Source organism: Nuphar pumila, chromosome 5 (assembly GCF_984573655.1).
Source record: "Nuphar pumila chromosome 5, dmNupPumi1.hap1.1, whole genome shotgun sequence".
Classification (NCBI taxonomy): Eukaryota; Viridiplantae; Streptophyta; class Magnoliopsida; order Nymphaeales; family Nymphaeaceae; genus Nuphar; species Nuphar pumila.
In genome coordinates this window covers 65,912,363-65,937,669 of record NC_143253.1, presented here as the reverse complement: position 1 = coordinate 65,937,669, position 25,307 = coordinate 65,912,363, and the positions used below count along the sequence as shown (strand labels likewise).

Below are 25,307 nucleotides of genomic sequence, written 5' to 3'. Positions count from 1 at the left end.
TTAGAGCAGCCCTTTCTCAGCGGACGAGTCGCAAAATGACAAGTCTTATTGATGCAGTATGACTTAGAATATGTCTCACAGCAATCGATCAAAGGCCAAGCAATTGCAGATCAATTGGCGGATTTTCCTCAGGCAGAAGAAGTGAAAGCCGAAGATGACTTCCCGGATGAGCAAATTTGCAATATCCAGCAATCTCCAGTCTGGAATTTATTTTTTGATGGTTCCAAAAATATGGCTGGAATAGGCATTAGGATCTTATTAATCACTCCTGAGAAAGAGATGATTCCATTTTCTCTCAAGTTAGATTTTCAATGTACCCATAATATGGCTGAATATGAAGCCCTGATTCAAGGTCTAAAGATTCTACTAGACTTCAATGTTAAGAGAGTGCATGCCTACGGCGACTCATTACTTGTTGTCAATCAAGTTCGAGCCGAATGGCAAGTCAAAGATCAGAAGCTATTTCCCTATCAAAAAATTGTTTCAACTCTTGTCAGCAAGTTTGAAGAATTTCAGTTATTCCATATCAAGAGAGATTTTAATCAAGTGGCTGATAGCCTAGCCAGTTTAGGCTCCATTATGGCATTCAGAAATGAAGAATCTTGTCGCTCTTTTAAAATTGGCAGACTTGACCAACCTGCTTTCCTTCCAGTGGAACAAGTAAACCAGGCTGAGCAAAGGAAGAAGCCTTGGTATTACAACATCAAAACTTTCATAGAAACCGGTGAATTTCCTCCACTCTCAAAGAAAGAGCAACGAGCAATCCAGCGTATGTCTACTCGATATTTCATTTTGGCCAATGTCCTCTATCGTTGAGGATTCAGTTCAGAATATTCCAGATGTTTAGATGAAGATGAAGCCAAAGAAGTCGTGCGAGAAGCACACGAAGGCATCTGTGGTGGTCACGTCGGCTACCAAACCCTTGTCAAGCAGATCATCAGAGCAAGTTATTATTGGAAAACTATGCAGCAAGACTGTTATCATTATGTGAAGAAGTGTGTGCAATGCCAAATACACGCACCTTCTATTCATGCTCCGGCAACTTATTTACAGTCTGTTGTCTCTCCATGGCCATTTTCTATGTGGGCCTTCGATGTCGTAGGTTCCATCACTCCCTCAGCTTCAAATGGCCACAAATACTTCCTTGCCGCAACAGAATATTTCACTAAGTGGGTGGAAGCTATCACTCTTCGCGCAGTAGAAGGACGACACGTGGTCTCTTTTATCCACAAGAGCATCCTTTGCCGTTTCGGCATCCCACATGACATCGTGTCAGATAATGGCAGTCATTTCAAGAATGAAAAGATGAAGACATTTTGCTCAAAGTTCAAGATCTATCATCATTTTTCCGCTCCCTACTATCCTCAAGGGAATGGTCAGGCAGAGGCCACCAACAAGATTTTAATTCGTATCTTGGAGCGAACTGTGGAAACAGGCCGTGACTGGCATGAGAAGATCCACGATGCACTATGGGCCTACCGGACCACCATTCGTACACCAACGAATGCTACTCCATCAGAATTGGTTTATGGAACAGAAGTAGTATTGCCGCTACATGTTCAGAAGCCCGCTTTGAAATTTGCATCACTGCTAGAATTACCCCTTGATCGATACCAGCAGCAACGACTGGCACAGTTAGACTTACTCGACGAGAGAAGGCTAAAAGCAGCAGAGCATGCTCAAGCCTATCGCCAGAGAGTAGCCAGGCAATATAAGAAGTCTGTCATCGAAAGAAGATTCAAAGTCAATGATTTAGTACTTTGATCCACATCTTATCTCAAGCATCATCCCGGCGGCAAATGGTCGCCAAATTGGGAAGGTCCCTATGTTGTCAAAAAAGCATTACCCCGCAACTCATATCGGCTCATCAATGCCGATGGGGTAGAATTACCGGATCTCATTAATGCTCGACACTTGAAAAAGTTCTATACTTGAAACATTTATTCTCCTCTTGAAATCTTCCCGTTTTCCTCAAATAATGATCAAACTTGCTTTCCCAGTTATACTGAGGCATTTTTAAAGTTTTGTTCTGTATGCAGGCAGGATAAACAAATTCCTCATTTTACCCACTTGTGCATGCATGTGCATCAATTCATATTCATTTGCATTTCAACTGCATTAACAACAATCCAGTCAGTATTGGGATTTCAACAAAACAGTCTCATTACAATTCCTAATGATTCAAAATTGAAAGACAATCACCAATACTGAACCAAAACCCAGTGCTCGAACTGGTATTATTTCAAAATCCAGTGTTCAAACTAGTATATTTCCAAGATCCAACTTTTTGGAAAACCGAGTTCCGACTCGAATTTTTATTCAAATCATTTTCTCTATTAATCCGGGTTCCGACTCGAGATCTCTCTATTCATTCGAGCTCAGATTCGAACTCTTCATTTTTTCCTGTGGATCCAGGTTCCGACTTGAGATCTCTTTAGCTTATCCAAGCTCTAAGTCAAGAACTTCATTTTCTTTTGTTGATCCGGGTTCCGACTCGAGATCTCTCTATTCATTTGAGCTCAGATGCGAGCTCTTCATTTTCTTTTGTTGATCCGAGTTTCGACTCAAGATCTCTCTATTCATTTGAGCTCAGATGCGAGCTCTTCATTTTCTTTTGTTGATCCGGGTCCGACTCGAGATCTCTTTATTCATTCGAGCTCAGATTCAAGCTCTTCATTTTCTTTTGTTGATCCGAGTTCCGACTCATGATCTCTATATATCATTCGAGCTCAGATTCGAGCCCTTCATTTTCTTTTGTTGATCCGGGTTCCGACTCGTGATCTCTGTTTTTTATTTGAGCTCTGACTCGAACTCATTATTCTCCTTTGTTGATCCAAGTCATTTCGATCATCAGGGTCTGTCAATTGCTCAAATTTGATATTTTGCCCTCCAAATTCCAATTTAAATCTTTGAATCATGAAATTCTCAATCTCAACCTTCGGGTCACTCAATTCTCAATCTCAACCTTCGGGTCACTCAATTCTCAATCTCGACCTTCGGGTCACTCAATTCTCAATTTCGACCTTCGGGTTACTCAATTTCCAATTTTCGACCTTCGGGTCACTCAAATTCCAAATTTTTGACCTTCGGGTCACTCAATTTCCAAATTTTCGACCTTCGGGTCAATCAATTTTCATATTTTGACCTTCGGGTCAACCAATTTCTAATTTTCGACCTTCGGGTCAATCAATTTTCAATTTTCGACCTTCGGGTCACCTAATTTCCAATTTTCGACCTTCGGGTCACTCAATTCTCCATTTCGACCTTCGGGTCACACAATTTCAACCTTACGGTCAACCAATTCTCAATTTCGACCGTCAGGTCATCCAATTTCGACCTTCGGGTCATTCAATTTCCAACACCCAATTTTCCAATTTCAATTTCGACCTTTGGGTCAATCAATCTCAATATCCAATTTCAAACATTTTCTCTTGCAAGAGACCCTTTTTAGGGAGAGTTCGAGGGAGCTTGTTCTTTTCACATGCTATCCAATCTGTTCACTTAGCCCCTTTCCAGGGAGAGTTTGAAGGAACTCGCGTCTTCGTGAACCGTTTGCAAAACAATTAACAATTTCACACGAGGAACCCTTTTTAAGGGAGAGGCTCGACGGAGACTCGCTTTTCTTGTGACCCCCCAATTTCATACTAGGCCATTTTGTCATGAAAGACCCTCTTTTCAGGGAGAGTGTGATGGACTCGTTCCTTTCATGATCCAATTTTCAGACCTCACTATTATCGGCCCCTTTCCATAAGAGAAGCCTAATATTAGGGAGCTTTGACGAAAGCTTAATTTCTCTTCGAAAGTTCGTTTTGCAAACACCTCCTCTTTAGGGAAGAGAGGAGTATTTTCTATTTCCCATTCAGGTAAGGGTTAAACCTGAGTCTCTCTTTTTGGGGAAAAAGAGAGGAGAATTTTCGTCACGGATGTGTTGAGCCGGATCTCAAATGCTCTCTTTCACCAAGGATTTCAAGAACATGTTGTCAATTTGTCAGTCAATTACCTGTTGATTTCAAAAAATTTATTACACAAATCTTTACCTCAAATCTACCTTCAGCATTACTTCCAAAAGAGTGAAGCTTTTGCGAAAAGAGATTCGAAACTCGAATTCTTTTTATTGGCCAACCAAAAGGACGAAGGATAAATCCTCGATATGGCCAAAAAAGAAGATCCAATGTTATTGCAAAGCCATAAATGAGTGATATTGATCGCAGTCAATGGCACATTTTTAAAGACCATTCTTCTAAAGATGAGGCAGTGAAAATATCTTGAGCGCTAGAAAAAGAGAGCATTCATTAAAACCGTGTCTCCTCAAAAAAAAAAAAAATCACCTAAGCTGCAGTTAAATATCCGTAAAAGGAATCTCTCACTTGTCGTCAAGATGAAGGCGAACTAAGCGAGTAGACCCCCGGGGCCAAAGAAGATTTGAAACATCTCCAAGATGGCGGAGTTTGTGATGGATCCTTCCAAGGAAAGTCCAAAGCACTATCGAGATGAAGGCAGATGCGATGAACCTCTCGACAATCCCTAAAAGATATTTAATTTCAGCTATCATCTAAAGATCTCCCAACCCATGAGCCAATATCGTCAAAGAAGGATCGAAACATCTCCAAGTTGGAGTTTGTGACGTACCCTTTCCAAAAGAGAGCAAGAGAGGAAAAATAGAGAGAGAAAAAGTCAGAACATCTCCAAAATGAAGGAGACTGTAGCAAAAACCCAAAAGAGCCAAAAGAGTGCAGCAAGATTATCATGAGAGAAGCTCCCAGGATATCAAACTGCCAAATCTATCAAGAATCTTCTTTAAATTTGTGAAATTCTATTATCAGTATTCTTTCATCAATTGCTTTCATAATATCAGATTCTTTTTCCTATTCATATCAAGGAAATTGATAACTTCCTTGAAGAAGGTCAATTGCAAATAATTTGGGTTTCCAATCTTGATTCTATGAAGTGAACCTTGTTTGGAGGTAATGCTTCAGGTAGAAAAGAAAGAATATCTTTGCAACAATGTGCAACATTTCCAAAACTTTGAGTCAACAACATTTTGACAATATTTTCTAGCTATCCTGACGTGAAGTGAGAGCTTGATGTCCGTTTTTAATACATTCTGACACCAATTTTAAATCCCTCTTAAGGACTTGATTCCTTCCCTTCTTTGAGAGCATGAACTCTCATATTTGCACACTTCCCTGTGTCCCCACTGTTCAACCATAGACAGTCCATTTCGGTTCGAGGTCGAACCACCAATCATTTTCTCGCAAAAGGCAGTTTCAAAAAGCTATTTAGTCTCAGCAATGAGACGCCCAAAATCAATCACTTTTTCAAGCTTTAGGGACCCCATTTTCCTTCCTTTTGCAAAGCCCTTGTCGGATTTATTGTGCAAAATCTGAAGATTCCATCATACCAATTCATTTTTCTGCCCAATCAGGATAAGGGTACAAACCTGAGCCTCCTCTGATGAGGTATTTCATTTTCCGCCCAATCAGGATAAGGGTATAAACCTGAGCCTCATTAAAAAAGGTATTCCATTTTCCGCCCAATCAGGTTAAGGGTATAAACCTGAGCCTCATTTGATGAGGTATTTCATTTTCATTTCGCCCGATCAGGATAAGGGTACAAACCTGAGCCTCAATCAAAGAGGTATTTCATCTTCCGCCCGATCAGGATAAGGGTACAAACCTGAGCCTCAATCAAAGAGGTATTTCATCTTCCGCCCGATCAGGTTAAGGGTACAAACCTTAGTCTCATTTCGATGAGATATCCCATTCCCCAATCAGGTCAAGGGTTAAAACCTGAGCTTCGTTCCATACAAAGCATTTTCTGTCCCATCCAGGTTAAGGGCATAAAAACCTGAATTTCACTCTCACATAGTAAGTTCTTTCTCTTCATTCTTTGCTTCATATCTACCATCTTCCTCGGGCTAATTTTCTTCATACCCAGTCAAATCCTTCTAATTGAGGCCTTTTTTTATATATAGCCCAAATTTGGTGTGTTTTCTTTGCCACTAAGCTCGACCATAAGCCGGCTTAGTAGCAAAGAGGGGCATCTGTAAACACCCCAAATTTTCACTCACCTTCTTGACATCGCCCTCAATCATCATATTTCATTTTTTTTCAGAAGAAATGAAGGGCAAAATGGTCATTTTCCAAGATTGAACCGAACAAAAAGTCCTAAATTTCATTCTTGAGCCTCAAAATTTCTATATTTAGGTTCAGAGACATCTTAAAATCGCAAAATTTCAAAATCCTCTTTCTGGACAAAAAGTTAGAATTTCCAAGTCCAAGTGCAGAGTGACATTTCACAGAACATGTCTTTGCATAGCATTGCATCATTTTACTGCATAGCATGTCAGTTTGAGATCCAGAACTCCTGATTTTCAAAATTGTCCATCCAGATTTGATTTTTAAACTTTTTCAAATTGATTTTTAAAACCCTGGGTATTCAAAATTACCAAATTTTCCCATTTTACCCCCAGAACTTTGAATTACAATTTTTTTTTTTAAGAAAAACAATCTGGATATCTGGATATTGATTTTAAAGATTTTATCTTAAAACTTTTTGCAAAAGATTTTAAATCTCTTTACAATTTTTTTTACATTTATCCATATTTTTGCCCTGAAAACCCGATTTTTCCAAATTCTTGAAAAACAAATAATGTTTTATCTCGTATTTTCAAATAAATGGAGCGGGACCCACCTTTGAACTAGCATCATATTCAGGATCCCAGGTAAATTTCTTATTCTCAAGCGGGACCCACCCGGAGATCGAACCCACTTGCAAATTCTTCTTAATGTTATTGTTTTTTTATTATTTATTCTTTTAGATAGTGGGCCCACACACATGTGGCATCCCACTTGAAAATAAAAGATTTTCAAAACAAAATAAAACTTTATTTTCAAAAAGAATTTAAAAAAAAAAATTTGGCTGAGGTGGCATCCCCCATTTAATTTTATCTTTTTTTTTTATTTACTATTCGTTTTTAAAAAAAAGAAAAAAAGAAACAGCCCCAACACGGCGCCACAGCTAAACTTTCCTTAAAAAGATCATTTTACCTAAAACCTTAGGTAAATGAACCGAAAAATTTTGAAAATAATAAAACCGTCCTCTTTTAAACAGCAAATTTTTCAAACTTAATGAGGCATCAGTTTCACATTGCCAAAATTTTCAAAAAAAGAACGAAGGTAACGTATTTTCAAAGGGGAAAGGAAGCTGGATCTTTGGAAAGAGAGGAAAATCTTTAAAAGGGGAGGTAACCGATTGAATGAGGGGGAGGATTTACGGCTTTTCTTTTTGGATTTCTGCAGGGATTTCATCCTCAACGGGTTCTGGCTTTCCCAATTTTTATTCAGCCCAACAGCAGAGGAAAGGAAGCTTTGGCTTTCCCTTCTCAGCGTGGAGCCCCTTTCACTTGCAGCAGCCGCAGGTCTTCAATCACCATCTGATCCTTCATCCTTCTTCATTCTATCAACAAGAGATACCCAGCAGTGGTCCAACGGCTGCTACTTCCCATCTGCACCTCCAGCCCAACGTCTTCATCAATTTCTAGCCCAACCTCATTTCAGCCCAGCTGCAGCCCAGCAAAAGACGTGGTCTTCAGTCCATCTTCAGCCCACCAACAAGCTGCAATCATCCTTCAGCCGCAGGGCATCTCCAGTTGCTGCCCATCATCCATCTCCACTTCCTTCAACCCCAGCAACAAAAGGTCCAGCCGTTGTCCATCTTCTTCAACCCACCTGCAAAAAGAAACGCCCAGCTAGCATTTCCCCATTTTCCTGCAATCCAGCAGCAGAAGAAATCCAGCAGGCTTGTTCCCCAATATCCTTCAGGCCAGCATCAGAGAAAATCGACCCTTATACGCTGCCTACAGATCACTTGGTGCAGGGGATCTACAAGGTAACATGTGGATATATTTTCATCATCCTTTCGTTTAGTTTTGTCAAATAAAACCTTGTTGCAGGCTGTTAGTTAGGATTAATATCAACTGAAGAACCATTTAAGATCTCATTTTCATTATAATAGAATGATTTAAATGGAATAGTTGGAAAAATTTTCATATTCAGGCTGAAGAGATGAGTCGGATCATCCTGTTCATGGGTAATACCCTCACCTCAGTAGCCTATAAACGTGCATGCCATAGCCATTAGTCTCATTATTTTCTGTTGTGCATCATACCTACAGCCTATCTACTGTTACATTATATTCTTCCTTATCATTTCATGTTTTTTTTATATAAGAATCAAGCCCATTTTGTAATAGTTAAGGTACAGAGTTCATGTACTTCTAGTTGGAAGGATACAAGACCCAGTCTCTCTGCGTCGTTCCCATCATTTGTTTGGTCCATTCAAGCCTTTCCCCTCCAGCACATGTTCATTTTGAATCTTGGTCTTTACTTGCTAAAGTATGTGAAGTGATGAAGCTTCATACTTCATAGTTGTGTTGCAGTCAGATAATTATGAGGAAATACTCTCATATGAAGACTAATTCTTGGGGCTTTCACATGGTTACCTACTGGGATATTTGCAGTCTCTGGGATCGGATTTCCCAAAGAACATTAATGTGGTCGTTGCATGACCAAAAGGGATAAAACCTTCTTTGAGGGGGCTCTATGTTCAGGGAAAGGATATGAATGGTGCTGGAATCAAATCCAGTTTTGCAGAATGCTGACAGAAGAGCAACAGGTGTTGCATTAGGGTGGTCACTAACGCTTGGATCATCATTTACTTTTGCCATTACTTTGGAACAAGAATAAAAAAAAAATGACATTTTCTTGAATCTTGGAATAGTTCAGAGTAATTTTGAGTTATTGTTTAGAAGATATGTTGAGAATAGAATGGATGAAGAGCTGGCTTATAAGAACACAGTTAAGGGCATCATCGGCAAACCATCTCATCTCGAGTTCAAATTTTTTTTTTACTTGCGGAAACTGCTGGGTGCATCTCAGCCACGAATTTGATTTGGGGCTTCCAATTCATTATAATAGTCACACAACATACCACAGTTTCCTGTGCCTTAGTCTTTGCTGGAAAAAGCCTGTAATGGGAATCTCTAAAAAGTCCAGTTTATTTTCTTAAAAGTTTCTCTTATGTCGTCTGTGCTTTAGCATTGAATTTCTCTATACTTTAGGTAATTGGAAAAGTTTGAGTTGCCGCCATTCATCTATTGCTTCATCCACTGCAGCATATTGCATGCACATATCCATTTTCTGTTGTAGGTGTGCAGTCTTGATAATCGACTAGATTCATGAACGGATATATCCATATCCGTTCATGACATCTATACTATCTTTGGCATGCTTTGTTATGGATATATAGGGAAGCTCCATTCCCATTTTCATTGAAAATTACCTTGTAATTTGAGAAATACAGCTGTGCAAAATCTCCTACAGAAACTGTATATACCTGTATTTTCTGATTTTACCCATTATATGGAATTTCCATTAAATATGTATATTTTCTCATTATATATATATATCTATGTATATGTATATCTATTGTATATCTACCTATATGTATACGTATACATGTATATATATATGTATATATATATATATACATATATATATATATATATATATACTTATATATATGTATATATCCCTTCATGTGCATTTGTTATCACATATTTTTTTTTTCTTTTCCTTTTCTTTTTGTAAATGCATCTTCATTATCATATATCATTTATCATAAATTCAAATATTTCTATGTCTATACATATATCTTCGTTGTATATGGTATATATACCCCTTTCCTTGGTTTCTTTGTACTAACTCTCATTTTGCAAGAAAGTCTAGAAGATGATGATTTCTTGGCTCCATTTCATTTTTTTTTTTTACTTTATGTTATGCAATGTAACAATCCAATGTAAACATTGGAATAAGATTTACTTTTACTGCTTAGATTAGGCCGCATCTCATATAGTTTGATTTCAGTAATATCCTGATTCTATGATGCATATATCTCAATTTTCCAAATTCACCGTGGATGAACACGAATGTCACGTGCACCAACTCTTAGAGAGTTGATGAACTCGGTGGAATCCATATTTACGGCCCTAGTCGGAATATGGACGAGACCCAGATCCATCATCTCTCTACCAGTCACATTGAGCCTACACTCTTAGGCTATCTTGAACATGCACCTCATATTTCCAATGTTTTCAAAATATTGTGAATTAACTCCAATGAACCCTGAATATATTCATGGCCACAGTCAGAATATGTGAAGGATTTACTTTGACTTAATCCACATTTTTCCAACCAATTTTTCAGAAATCTTTTCAAAGTGCATTCATTCATTCAAATCATTTGCATCATCTGTTTTTCTCATGATTTTCTCAAGAGATTTTCACTTCATGGAATCGATTTCTCAAGAAACTATGATGATATTCGGAGTTGGATTTTCCAAATCAAAGTTTTCCTGTGATTTTTCTTGAAAATATTATTTTCTTAAGATGCTTTCAAAAGGAATTTCTCATCTTTCTCAAGAATCAAAGTTGATTTTCAGACATTTCAAAGACAAGATTCTCAGGAATTCAATTTCCTAAGTTTTGAATTTTCTTATCCAATGAATTTTCCTACAAAATTTTCTATCCTTTTCTTAAGAAAATTCTAAAAGTCTGAATTTTCCCAACAAGTGCTTTCCTTTTCAAATGTTCATCTTTTCTCAAGAATTCCTACAATTTTCCTGAGATTCTCATTTCTTCATGGTTTTCTAAGTCTTTATAAACTTTCTCAAGATTTTCTTGAGATTCTCACTTCTTCAAGATTTTCCGACTCTTTATAAACTTTCTCGAGATTCCAAACCTTCTTCGTCTGAATTTTCTTGAGAGATTGATTTCCATCTTTTCCTGAGAAATGCTTTTCAACTCCAAATGTATTCTAATCATACATCATATTTTCCAATTTACATTTTCCAAAATTCTCATAGCACATGCCTGAATTCTTTGTGCATTTAGGATAGAATACAATTTCAATGATTTTACTAAGTTAACCACAATTTTGGTCATTGGTTCGATTATCCCTGTTAAAGGCGGCAGGAACGGTCGAACCTCGTACCGACAGGTTGAGCCTCATCCCATGGATTTTCCCACAATTTTCAAAACGGAGGCGAGTATTTCAAAACAATTTCCAAAATCCGGTCAAGTTTGAATCGCGAAAGCATTTTTCTCTCTCTTCCGCAAGGAAGGGAAGACGGGGGAAAATTTCGGGACAATAACACTGACCAGCTCGAAAGCAGGATTTGTTTGACCGACCAGCTCGAAAGCAGGATTTTTTGTTCAACCAGCTCGAAAGCAAGATTTTTTTGACCGACCAGCTTCAAAGCTGGATTTGATTGACCCACCAGCTCGAAAGCAGAATTTGTTTGACCGACCAGCTCGAAAGCAGGATTTGATTGACCGACCAGCTCGATAGCAAAATTTTGATGTTTAAAATGGTAAAAATGATTGACATTGATAGAGTTGTGACCCAAGGGCTTGAGGATGATAGATATTGATGAAATTGTAACCCGAAGGCTTGGATTTGAGAATTGGATGACCCAAAGGTTGAAAATGTGATTAGAACTTTGAATTTTTTGACGAATGGTTAGTGCAAAGACTGAACCTAGGAGGCCAACTGATCAATCAGCCAGACACTAGCATGAGCGCTACGCATACCAGTACGAGTACTGGATTTTTCAAAAAATGCCCCAGTATGAGTACTGGGTTTTTGAAAATGTACCAGCACGAGCACTGGGTTTTGAAATGGGGCCAGCATGAGCAGTGGACTTTCTGACCGAGAGTTTTGGAAAGGAGACCGACATTCTAAGATATTTGAGAATTTTGAACGAGAATGATTGTCGGTGTTTTTAGGATTATCCCTTATCCTGAAGGGAAAGTTTAGGTTTCTCCCTTAATCTGAAAGGGAAATAAATACCTTGAAGGCCGAGGTTCAGTTTTGTCCCTCAACCTGAGAGGGAGGAAGGAGATTTTTGAGGGTATACTTGAGATTTGAATTTAGAAGAGATATGACAAGATTTATGATTTATGATTGGTGATTTTAGATGGATCAGCACAGTTAGCTGTATGCGGTCCAAATTTCAGGATTAACCCCTTATCCTGAACGGGGAAAAAGAATAAAGTTTGAGAAGATAGAAGGAGATAGAATTTAATGAAAGATTTGATAAAAATGGAGAAAGTTTGAAGAAATTGATGAAAGATTTATTTTGTAAAAGAATTCTCACAAGTAGCATTGTTGCTCTTATGAGTGATCTCAGGATCATCTGTTATCCTCAGTGGGGAGAAGAATACCTCGAATGCCGAGGTTCAGGTTTATCCTTTAACCTAAAAGGGAAAAAAAGAATACAATTTAGAAAAATTGAATAAATTTATGAAAATTTTGTTTTTGAAAAGAATGCTCACAGGTAGCCTTGTTGCTTCTGTGAGGGGTCTCAGGATTATCCCTTATCCTGAATGGGAATAGAATAGAATTTAAGGAGAATTAGTGAAGAGAAATTGATATAAATTTAGAAAATAAAAAAGAATGATAAAACTTGTGTTATAAAAGAATTCTCATAGGTAGCATTATTGCTCCTACGAGGGGTTTCAGGATTATCTCTTATCTTGAATGGGAACACCTCGAATGACGAGGGTCAGGTTTATCCCTTAACCTGAGCGGGAAAAGAATAAAAGAATACCTCATGGGAAGGAGGCATCAGGTTTATCCCTTAACCTGAAAGGGTAAGAAATAGAATAGAATTTTGAGGAAAATTAAAAGTGAAATTGATAGAAATTTACAAAAATAAAGCGACATTGATAAAAAATGTTTTGCAAAAAAAATTCTCATAGGTAGCAATATCTCTCCTATGAGGGGTCTCAGGATTATCTCTTATCCTGAATGGGAACACCTCGGACAACGAGGGTCAGGTTTATCCCTTAACCTGAAAGGGTAATATGAAGAATTTACCAAAATTTGAAAGAATTGGGAAATAGATAAATTGATAAAATTAGTAAAGAAGGATAAAAACTGATAAGATTGACAAAAAATGAAAAATTGAGAAAAGAAAAGAGTTTATTTGATCCTGCCTGTGGGATCTTTAAAGTGAGAGGAGAATGTTTAAAAGACAATTGAAAAATCATTTTGAGAAGAAAATCAACCATGAGAAAACTGATGAGCGCGAGAGCTGATCTTTGAAAAGGGGAATCAACATGAGAGATCATCATGAGGGTTGTTTTTGAAGATAATGATTTAAAATCCATTTTGGAAAAGAAAAATCAACATGATGGTTGATTTTGAAAAAGATTGGACCAAAATATTAATTTTTTTGATGATCATGATGAAGAGTTTGCAGAAATTTTTCAAGATTTTATGATTTTGAAAAACCCTCATAGGTAATATCATTTCTCTCATGAAGGAGAAAATGAATTTGAAAAAAAGATGACAAGGATTTAAAATTTTGAAAATAGCAGGCAGGATCAAAAGAATTGAATAAATGAGAAGAAGAAAAGGAAAAATACCCCTGGGTTCTTGAAAACAAAGAGGAAATTTTGAATAATATATATCCAAGGTTTTGGAAAATATAAGGAATATAAAATATCACGCAATCACAGATGTATAAACAAGGATGCAAAAACAACACTTCCTAAAGTTGACCCTATATGCAATATTTGAAATGGCTGATAGGACCTTAATCCTAACTCTAAGATTTTAGATCATCTGATTCCAATCAAGGTATGCCGATATACTCGAGCCGAAGCTCGAAGTACGTGGCATAAAATATTTCTCTGGTTCTAAGGTAAAGACTTCCTAACATCCTTGAGCGCCTACCGATATACCTCGAACTATGGCCCTTAGGTACCTGGTAGGGGGGCACGAACCCAAATAAGTGGTCCAGTTGTGAGGCTCTCTCCCGAACTATGGTTCAGTGAGACAGCCCAGCAACGTGAAGACCGGGACAATATAGGTAGGGATGTTTTCAAAAACATGTTCAACATGCAATAAATTCATAAAGCTCTAATACAAGTCCTAAAGAGATAGATTAAAATGAAAAGAAGCATACACTTGCATACATTGTTTTGCGTTCAATCCCAAAAATTGAGAGTTGTATTTCAGACCTAAGTCTAATGTCAGCATGGAATAATCTCCCCAATATGGTCCTACCAAACCATACTTAAATCTTATGTGCATTATGTCAGCTAGGACAGAATCTAGGCTCCTAAGGTTTGCATGAAAATGAAGATGACATTCGAAGAATAAAGACTTAGGTAATATCAAAGCAAAGCAAAGGCATAGATTCGACTGGACGAAGACGAGTCCCATCTCGGTCGCCAAATCTGTGATCATCGCAAAATTTTTCCTCTCGTTCCTCTTTTCTATTCTCTTTGCCTTTCTAACATCTGTTCCCTTTTTAAAGGGGAATAAAAGATAGAAAAGAAGAGAGAAAAGAAAAAGAAAGAAGAAAGAGGAACTCATTTGTGGGGTCTCACTTGACCTTGATTTGAAAATATTTAGAAAATTACTCGCCTCCGTTTTGAAATATTTGCGGAAAAAATTGGGAGATCGGATTCGCTCGTCGGTACGAGGTTCGACCGTTCCTGGCGCCTTTACCAGGGGTAATCGGACCAAGGGTCGAATTTATGCCTTTTTGATTTGCTAAAATATCAATTAAGAATTTATTCTAAGTCTGAATGCACAAGGAATCATGATTGTGCAATGCAAGAATGTATGCTCTTTTGAAAAGAATTTGGAAATTTTATCCAAGTGATTTGAAATTTGTGAAGAATATGATGAAGAAATGGTTTTTGAAAGTTAAAGGACTTGGAGAAGTTAGATTTTCTAACTTAAGTTTTAGAATAGATCTTGAGTTTTGAAATAATCAAAGCTGAGATAAACTTGAATTTGAAGAAAGGAGTTTTAGGAAATAAGAATTGAAAGTTGAATATGGACTTTAGAATTGAGAGTCAAGATGGAATTTTGAAGATAGAGTGGAACTCTACATTGAAAATTTGAAATCAGAATGATAAGGTGGAAGAAATCTAGATGGGATTTGGAATTTAGAATTTGGTATGGAACCTGGAATCCTAAACAGAATTTGGATCTAAAGTCTGAGATCCAATATGGAGTTGGATCCGAAATCTGGAATTCTAAATGGATTTGGATTCGAAGTCTGGAATCCAAAATGGTAATTGTATCTGGAGTCTGGGATCCAAAAATGAAGTTGAAATTCTGGGATCTTAAATGGGATTGGACCTGAAGTCTGAGATCCAATATGGAGTTGGATCCAAAATCTAGAATCCTAAATGGATTTGGATCCGAAGTATGGAATCTAGTATGGAATTAGAAGATGGATCTGGTTTTTAGAAATCCAGATGAGATTTGAAGATGGATCTGGATTTTGGGAATCCAGATAAGATCCGAAGATGGGTTTGGGCTTTGGAAATATAAATGGAATTTGGATTTTAAGAACCCAGATAGAACTTGAAATTGAACTTTGAGAGATCCTAGATCAATTTCCAAAATTTGGGAAGAAGGATACAAATTGAAACTTTGATTTTGAATTTTAAAATCAGGAGACGAATCTGGAATATAGAAATGAATTTGAATTTTCAAAGTCAAATGGGACTTCAAAATTGAATCTTTTGAATATAAAATGAATCTGAAATTTCAAAGTCAAATTAGACTTTGAAATTGAAGTTTTGAGTAAGATAGAATTTGAGCATAGAAAGGAGATTTTGAATTTTACAAATGAGAATTAAGGATTGAGCTGAGAGGTGAAGAAGATATTTTGAAGAATATATCTCAAAATCACTTGGATTTTAAAAGAATTTTGAAAATATAATGCAATTCTATCCTAAATGATGAATGAATTAAAAGAATTTTGAAATTGGATTTCGAGAAGCATATTTCATTCTTTAAGTGAATTAGCATAAGATTGAGGATATAATACATCCCTGACTATGGTCATTGAATATATTATATAACAATCATATTTAAATTCAGATGAAGAATAAAACATATTTTGGTGCTTTTATAGAGTTTAAAATGAAATTAACTCTCAATATATCCTGACTATGGCCATTGATATATGTTTTGAGTTAATTTTAAGTTAAGCTCTGATAAAAGAGGACAATATTTAGAAAAATATGATGATTTTTTAAAAGAATCCAGTGTGGACCCAGTGTTATTCCATAAAAGATAAAAATCCTAAGCATTGTCCACATTTTGACTATGGCCATCAACGTGGGTCATTTGCTTAGGATTAATCACCTCGTATTAGAATGGTGCACATGCCATTCGTGTTTCACCATTTGTGTAGTTTTGAGAATAAAAGAGGAAAATGTCATGAATCAAGTAATTTCTAAAAGATATGTACATGCTCATGCATTCTAATCTAAGCTAGAAATGAAAATTTCTCATTGATCTAGCTATCACTTCATTTAATGGAATTGGAGTTACCTTAATAACACTCTTTACATATCTCCTGCAAAAGTAAATTTTGGCATAAAGTAGAGAAATGCATCTGGAAAGGAAATAACATTCTATCAATGTAATGAAATATTTACATGTCTAAAGAAAATACACATGAGAGGCCAAGAGATAAATGTATATACATGAGGGTGGGCCAATCTAAATATATAAAAGAATATATGAAGACATATGTGTGTATTCCTATGACTATAAAATCTACATAAGCTATAAATATATATATATATATATATATATATATATGATATGTATGATATTAGTGTCTAAGGGGTAGCTTGGAGTGCAGGGGTGAACATAGAGAGTGACTAGTGGATGAGGCACATGTGCTGTATGCATGTGAATGAAGATGTTGGGTGGTCTTGAAATGCTGAAAGCAGCTTGTGAACACCCCAAATTTTTCAAAAGTTTTGTAAAAATGACCATTTTGCCCCTGACCCCATTTTCTGAGAAAATCAAAGCAATTTCAAAGCTAAATTTCAGTCATTCTTCAGATTTTCTGAATTAAATTTCATATTGGTATATCCAAAATTAATTCCAGATCCGAATCTAGTACTTTAAATCCATATTTCCTCAAAAACCGGATCTAAACCCATTTCTGAAGAAATTTTCTCAAAATAGCTTTTAAATTCTCAGAAAAATTTCCTTTTGTAAATATTTTACAAAAAAACACAAAAAAATTAGTTTTAACCTTTGGTTTCTCGTAAAACTTTAGGATTTTATGCTAAAAATGCAAAAAAATGGAAAAACAACATAAAAAACAAAAAAAAATGGAAAAACTACAAGAAAAATGAATGGTTTTCAAGCTTTTTGAAGCCATTTTTTTCAAAAACCTCACTTGAAAAGCATTTTTATAAAAGCTTCTTTAAAGGGGAGCCTTTTTTAGGAAATATCACAAAAAAGCCAACGGTTTGCTCCCGCGCTTTTCCCCCTCCTCTCTCCATCGTCCGATCTCAAACAAACCCTCTTCTCTCCACCCTTAATCCTCAACCATTTCCTCTCTCGAGCCTTCTATGCTCTCTTTAAGAAGAGACATCGATCCTCTTCAAGGATCATCCGTTTTTCCTTTAACAAATCATACAACAATCGATCTTCAGGTAGCAAATTTCCTCCAGCATCGATTAAAACCATCATCATCAAGTTTCTCCGGAGCATCCATTATTAACATCCATTCTCCACCCCGACACATGGAGTTTTTCTGATAATCAAGGGCCGCTATCCATTTCCCATCCTCTTATCAAGTTTTCTTCTCATCAATCCATCGATTATCTGTTGCGGTTGTACACAGAGAACTCATCTCTTCTACCTCTATCTCAGTCGAATCAAAGAATTCTATTAAGCAGGAAGTCAAGGAGAGAATCCTTCCTCAAATTCATAGTAAGCGAATCCCCCATTCTCTTTTGTGTATTGTAAAACCCGAAGTTGTTCTTTGTCATGTGATAAGTAAGCCCTTGTCGTAATGCCGATCTGCCTATAGCAGAATCGGTTTACCTATGGCAACATTAATGGAACAGTAAGCATTCCAACATTTCTTTGCATTTCATTTTATTTATACTGCAACTCTTATCTTATTGGATTGAAGTTATCAGATTTAATAATCTGATAGGATTCCTTTGAATCCTGGTCTAATTTCCTTTTTGTTAAACATTGTTTTGATCTTCATAGGGGTTTCAGAATAGTTCATAGGATTTTCTTTTATTTTTAACAGTAGATCTCTTGCCCCTATTAGCTATCGTTTTTTTTTTTAATATGATAGCTTCATATAACTTGATTGTCGGCCTCACATCGGTCATTATATCATATATGCATCGTTGTTCACTGTTTAAACATGAAGATATCATGTAGCAAGAAATTGTGCATCTCCTTATTTGATGGTTAGATACTGCATCTTTAGATCTTATAAAATCCTTTTACAGAGGAATAATATGCATCCAGAGGTTAGATCCTTCGGTAAGTCCATTCACATAAATTCATTTAGAGGTTTGTTCCATTATAATTTTCACAAGCATTTATACTTTGATGAAGATACAATCCCCTGTGGCATTTGTCTTACATTCCACCAATGCATTCACGACTCTCACACTTTTTTTACATAGCGTCAGTACCTGCTATAAGTGATCGAATGATCTGTGATCATCTGGCCTTTCTTATGCCTTCAGTGTTGGGTCTTGCTCTAGGATGTTTTTGGGCTACTTCTTGAAGTAGTTTGGTTTAGTCATCTTTTTTTCTGTATGCTTTTCAATTGTATGTCTTACAAGATCGAGGGTGTTCATCTCCTGTTGCAGCAAATCTGCTGATAATCTTACCCCTTGTATGTCTACCTTTGGGGTTTTAGCCTCTTATCTTGTTTACATTTTGAGTATTTTTTGCAGGAAACACTTCAAAGAATTTGCGCACATCCTGTGTGTGTGTGGCTTTGATCATCATACATTGAAACAATGCGTCTCTGGGGTGGGCTTTATCAGTCTGGCCTATCATGTGTTCTAATGTGTCTCATAAGCATATAGATCCTTGATTTCTATCCAGTCGTGGTCATTTTGGGTGATGGGGTTGGCACTTTTATCACATCTTTTTAAGACATTTGGCCTTAAAAATCAAGCCAACTTTTGTGCTTAGGTTTTTGGTTCTTTACTCTCCACTATCTGTTAATCCTCATTTATATGAGGAGGTTGTACCCTCAGGTGGTTTTTTTTTTTCCTCTTTACTTGAATTACCCTATTGAATGTCACTGGGCTTTTGCCTAACCTGGAGGTCTATGGTGAAAGGATGCCTTTGGTGGAAGTGTTGGCCTGGAAGTGATCTATGAAAACAAGATTCCGCAGCACTACTCCTTGTAAGATACAATTCCTTAGGATACATATATGATGTTGCTGAGGATCAACAAATTTGTCAATCTCTTCAGAAAATTTTCGATGAGGGAATCCTCCAAAGAGTTTGGATAATGTTTAATTACCTGTCATACTTACCCTTTTGGAGATTATTTGATGTAGAAGTTGTTGGACATCTGTATTGAACTGCAGATAACTCAATATGTTCATGTGGTCATAGCAAAGTCTAAAGAACTCGCCAGCATCTCATTGAACATATTTGACACATGGCAGCTCAAAACTGATAGAAATTCTCAGAACATCGCACCCTTGTCACCCATCACAACACTCATCACATTTTTTTTTTCTCTTTTACAATCCATGTATTATATCTGATCAGTTCACTGTGGTTTCTTTGCATCTACAGCAATATCGCACACTGTTGTGAATTCTTTTGCATATATATTTTTCACTGAGTATTTGTTATAAATCATGTTACCAACACATTTTTTTTGTTTGTTGGCTTACTGTAAATCATTTTTGTTTCAAAGCATATTCTACTGAGTTATGAATCACTTAGGATATCTTCTACTGCATTTTAATATACCTGTGCATATCTTTGCATATGGCATCCTACCTGTACACCCACTGAATTCCCACTACTGTGGTACTATATTCCTGTTAGTTGCACTGTCACCATTGTACATTATTGCTGCCCATTGCATTCACTTTGCCACTGCATGTTCATATCTTCTGCTACATCACCAAACCCCTCATACCTTGTATCCAGCCTCCACTTATGTATAGCTCACTGTTAGCATTGTTGCACCTACACAGCCCCTTCACATTCAGCATCTTCTACTGTATACCAGTCCACACACCTGCTGCATGTCATTCCCTCTGCATGTTCTATCATTTCAGCCACGCCCCTACCCATAATCTGTTAAAATGAAATGGTTAAATTTCCTGCAATAAACAACTATTTTCAGCTGAGAACCATTTCCATGTGACTATTCAGAGACAATCTGAATGTAATGCTTGCAAAACAGCAAGAAGAAAATCTAGAGTTTTGATCATAAGTTGAATCCTATATAAAACAACTACCTTCAGCCCATCTACTGCATACCATTCCACTTATATATATATATATATATATATATATATATATATATATAGGCATGTATATATGTACATGAATATATATCATTTTCCCACACTGTTAGATCTTAAATACCTTGGTATGTGAGCATTCTTTCACCATTAACATTTATATAATATGTGCAAATTTTCCTCTCTTTTCACACTAATCAAGTGTTTTGCAGGGGAATATGTGGAAAAGGTAATTATTTGGAGCTGCAAATTCAATTTCATGTATTGTAATAGTTAGATCTTAAATGAGAATTTACATTTCCTGTTTTAGATAGAACGAATGAGCATTGTAAATATCATGAATTACTTGTTTCCCATGCATTTCGCCTTTATTTCTCAAATTCTCACAAAATGGCAACACGAATGGCACATGCATCATTTCGTAAGAGGTAAATTAATCCTAAGTTGATGATTTACCTCAACGACCATAGTCGGGATGTAAACAAGACTTAGTATTTTTATCTTTTATAAAATAACACTGGATCCACACTGGATCCTTTTCAAAATCATTATATTTTCAAATATTTATTTATTTTATTAGAGTTTAACTTAAAATTAGCTTAAAACATATACCAATGGCCATAGTCAGGGTATATTGAGAGTTAATTTCATTTTAAACTCTATAAAAGCACAAAAATATGTTTTATTCTTCACCTGAATTTAAATATAGATTGTTATATAATACATTCAATGACCATAGTCAAGGATGTATTATATTTTCCATCTTATTTCAATTCATGTAAAGAATGAAATATGATTTTCAAAATCCAATTTCAAAATTCTTTAAAGCCATTCATCATTTAGGATAGAATTGCATCATATTTTCAAAAAAATTCTTTTTTTCAAAAACCCAAGTGATTTTGAATATCTCTTCTTCAAATTCCTATTTCAATTTATCAATTCTATCTCAAAAACTTTGAAATCAAATTCAAAGTTTAAATCCAACTTGATTCATTCCAAATTCAAGTTCAAAGTCCAAATTGACTTTGAAATTCATTTTCAAAATCAATTTTGAAATTCAAAAAATCCAAAGTTAGATCCTAATCTCAACTTAGATCCAGATTTCCAAGTATCAATCTCCACTTTTTGGATCTCAGACTTCAGATCCAAAATCCATTCTAGAATCCACATTCCAATTCTACTTTGGATCTCAGATTTCAGATCCAAATCCATTCTAGGATCCAGATTCTAATTCTGCTTTGGATCTCAGATTTCAGATCCAAAATACATTCTAGGATCTCAGATTTCAGATCCAAAATACATTCTAGGATCCAGAACCCAATTCTATTTTGGATCCCAGACTGGAGATCCAAATCCATTCTAGAATCCAGAACCCAATTCTACTTTGGATCTCAGATTTCAGACCCAAATTCATTCTAGGATCCAGAACCCAATTCCACTTTTCGATCTCAGATCTTAGATTCAATTCCATTTAAAAATTCAGAATCCAATTTCATCTTGGATTCCAGAATTCAGATCGAATTCCCACTTCAGATTCTAAATCCAAAATTCGATTTTAAATCTCAACTCTATTTAGAATCCAAACTTTGGATTCAGATTCCATCCTGAATTCCAGATTTCAAATCAACTTCTATTCCCAATTCCAATTCTAAAAACCAATTCCATTTCATCCCAAAATTCAAATCCAATTCCCATTTAGGATTCTAAATCCAGAATTCAATCTCTCTTGAATTTCAACTCTATTTAGAATCCAGACTTTGGATTCAGATTCCATCTTTGAATTTCAAACTTTCAAATCAATTCTATTCTATTTCCCACATTTTATTCTGATTCTAAACTTCAAAAGTTAGAATTCAATTCCATTTTCATCTCTATTCTGATTCAAAGTCCATTTATGACTTTGAAGTTTCCTTTCTCCTCCTTATCTCAATTTCAAGATCCTTCCTTTCAAAGTCAAGATTTGTTCTCAAACTCTGATTATTCTAAAAACTTAGAACTTTAAATCTTAAGTTCTAAAGTTAAAAAATCATTTTCTTCACTCTATCATCAGATCCATCTCAGAAACACTTGGAAAATTTCAAATCAATTTTCAAAAAAAAGCATACATCTTTGCATTGCACAAGCATGATTATTTGTGCATTTTTAGACTTAGAATAGATTCTTAGATAATATTTTAGCAAAGCAAAAGGCATAAAATTTGACCCTTAGTTCGATTACCCCTGGTAAAGGCGCCAGGAACGGTCAAACCTCGTACCGACGAGCGAATCCTGTCTCCCAGTTTTCCTGCAAATATTTCAAAAACGGAGGTGAGTTATTTTCTCAAATAGTTTCAAAATTAAGGTCAAGTGAGACCCCGCAAAAGAGTTCCTCTTCTCTCTTCTTTTCTTTTCTTTTCTCTTCTCTCTTCTTTTCTCTCTTTTATTTTTCTCCCTTCAAAAAGGAGAAAAATAGAGGTTAGAAAGGAAATAAGAAGGAAGAGAGAGAATATTACTAGAGGAAAAATTTTGCGATGATCACAGATTTGGCGACCGTGATGGGACTCGTCTCCGTCCGGTCGAATTATGCCTTTTTCTTTTTCTTTGATATTATCTAAGTCTTTATTTTTCAAATGTCAGCTTCATTTCCATGCAAACCTTAGGAGCCTAGACTCTGTTCTAAAGCTGACATTCAATGTATATAGGATTTAAGTATGGTTTGGTAGGACCATATTGAGGAGATTATTCCATGTTCACATTAGACTTAAGTTTGAAATACAACTCTTCTCAATTTTAGGGATTGCATGAAAACAATGTATGCAAGTGTATACTTTTTTTCATTTTAATCTATTTCTTTTAGGACTTGCATTTGAGCCATCTGATTTCTTGCATGTTGAACATATTTTGAAAACCTCCCTACCTATATTGTCCTGGTCTTCACGTTGCTGGGCTTTCTCACTGAACCATAGTTCGGGAGAGAGCCTCACAACTGGACCACTTATTTGGGTTCGCGCCCCCTACCACGTATCTAAGGGCCATAGTCCGAGGTATATCGGTAGGTGCTCAAGGATGTTGGGAAGCCATTACCTTAGAACCGGAGAAATATTTCTATGTCACGTACTTCGAGGCTCGGCTTGAGTATATCGACATATCTTGATTAGAATCAGATGATCTGAACCCTAGAGTTAGGATTACGGTCATACAAGCCATTTCAAATATTGCTTTTAGAGTCAGCCTTTAGGGAGTGTTGTGTGTGCATCCTTGTTTATGCAGCTTTAGTTGTATGATAATTCTCTTATTCTTTCATATATATGTATCAAACCCCTTTCAAAACCCTGGGTGTATTATTCAAAACTTACCCTTATTTTAAAAAACCCCAGGTGTATATTTTTTCTCTACCTACATTTCTTTTCTCTTTTAGATCAAATTTTCTTCAAAAACCCTGAAAAATTCCTTTAAACTTTCCTCGATCTTTCAAAATTTCCAGGTTTGTACCTTCAAAGAGTTTATCCGTAAGTCCTGCATTCTATCTGATTCTCCTCATTTCTTTTTTGCCTCAGTATCATTTCTCAATGGCATCTGACTCCCTTAATGCGGTCTTTCCCCAAGATCATGTCTTCTATCAGATTCAGAGTGGATCCCCGGATCAACGGGTGTTATCATCGCAAAATTTTTACGTTTTGCGAGTCAAACTGACCTTTGAAAAAGATTTTGAAAATAACTCGCATCCATTTTAAAATGCGGGAAAATTCCGAATAGGACTCGCTTGTCGGTACGAGGTTCAACCATTCCTGGCGCCTTTACCAGGGGTAATTGAACCAAGGATCAATCTACTGCTTTGCTCTATTCAACTTGTCTAAACCATATTCTAATTCCTAAATGCACAAAGAATCAGGCATGTGCTATGAATTTCTGAAAATGCATATTTGAAAACATGATGTTTGCTTTGAGATTTGAAATACTTGGAAAATAAACTCTTTGAAAATCGTGAATCATGATTAAGATACTATATTTGAGAAAGTGAAAATCGATTTCTGAAGAAATATAAGGATTTTGTGAAAATCGATTTTGAGAAATGTGAAATAGCTTTGGAAAACTTGATTTCTTTGAATTCAAACTTTGAAATTGAATATATAACTGGGAAAATCAGGATTTTGAACTTAGTAAATGCTTGAAATATCATTGGAAAATCAATGTTTTGAGAAAATCTATTTTTGAATAAGACTTAGAAAATTTTTGAGAAAATTGATTTTCTGATTTGGAATTTGAACTTGCAAATTGAATGAAATGAATCAATATGGATTTGAAAGACTTGATTTTGCGGAATTTAGAAAATCCTTTTTATATTTTTGAGAAATGCAGTGCATTTTGAAGTTAGCCTAAGAGTGTAGGCTGAATGTGGCTAGTATGAAGATTACAAATCTAGGTATCATTCGTATTCTGACTATGGCCATAAATACAAATTCCACCAAGTTTGTCAACTCCATAAGAGCTAGTGCACATGCCATTCGTGTAGACCATAGTGAATTTATAATGAATGTGCATGAATAATGCATTCATCAGATATTAAAATTTGCAGAATTAAACTATATGCAATGCAAATCCTAATCTAAGCAGAAAATGTAAATCTTATTCCAAATATTACATTTAATTTGCATCACTAATTGAATTTAAATGACTGAAAATAAAGTCTTCAATGTCCCTGCAAAACTAGAAAACTTGTTAGTGAAGATATGTTGGTTTTTCTAGGTTTATCCAACAATATCTGGAAATTGTTGGATTTTGCTAGATATAAGCCTTTTTCCATGATTTCCTGATATAAACTTAATAAAATATGAAATAAAACTAAATGAATAATAAATATGAGATTTGAAAATTCAAAATTGGGGTCAAAATGACCAAAATACCCCTGATAGCAAGACTATGGCCTTGAAATCAGGGTTTTCAGAAAGATATTTGGTA

The 25,307-nt window shown here is 35.9% G+C and overlaps 1 protein-coding gene across 1 annotated transcript in view; it reads right to left on the bottom strand.

Annotated features, from left to right (window-relative positions):
* Positions 1-7,630: 7,630 nt before the first annotated feature.
* Positions 7,631-25,307, bottom strand: part of LOC149837727 (uncharacterized) — a 48,469-nt gene continuing 30,792 nt past the window's right edge. Inside the window, exon 5 of the mRNA XM_090008110.1 lies at positions 7,631-7,730. Within this exon, the coding sequence (XP_089864236.1) occupies positions 7,631-7,730 (100 nt within the window). The remainder of the gene's footprint in view (positions 7,731-25,307) is intronic.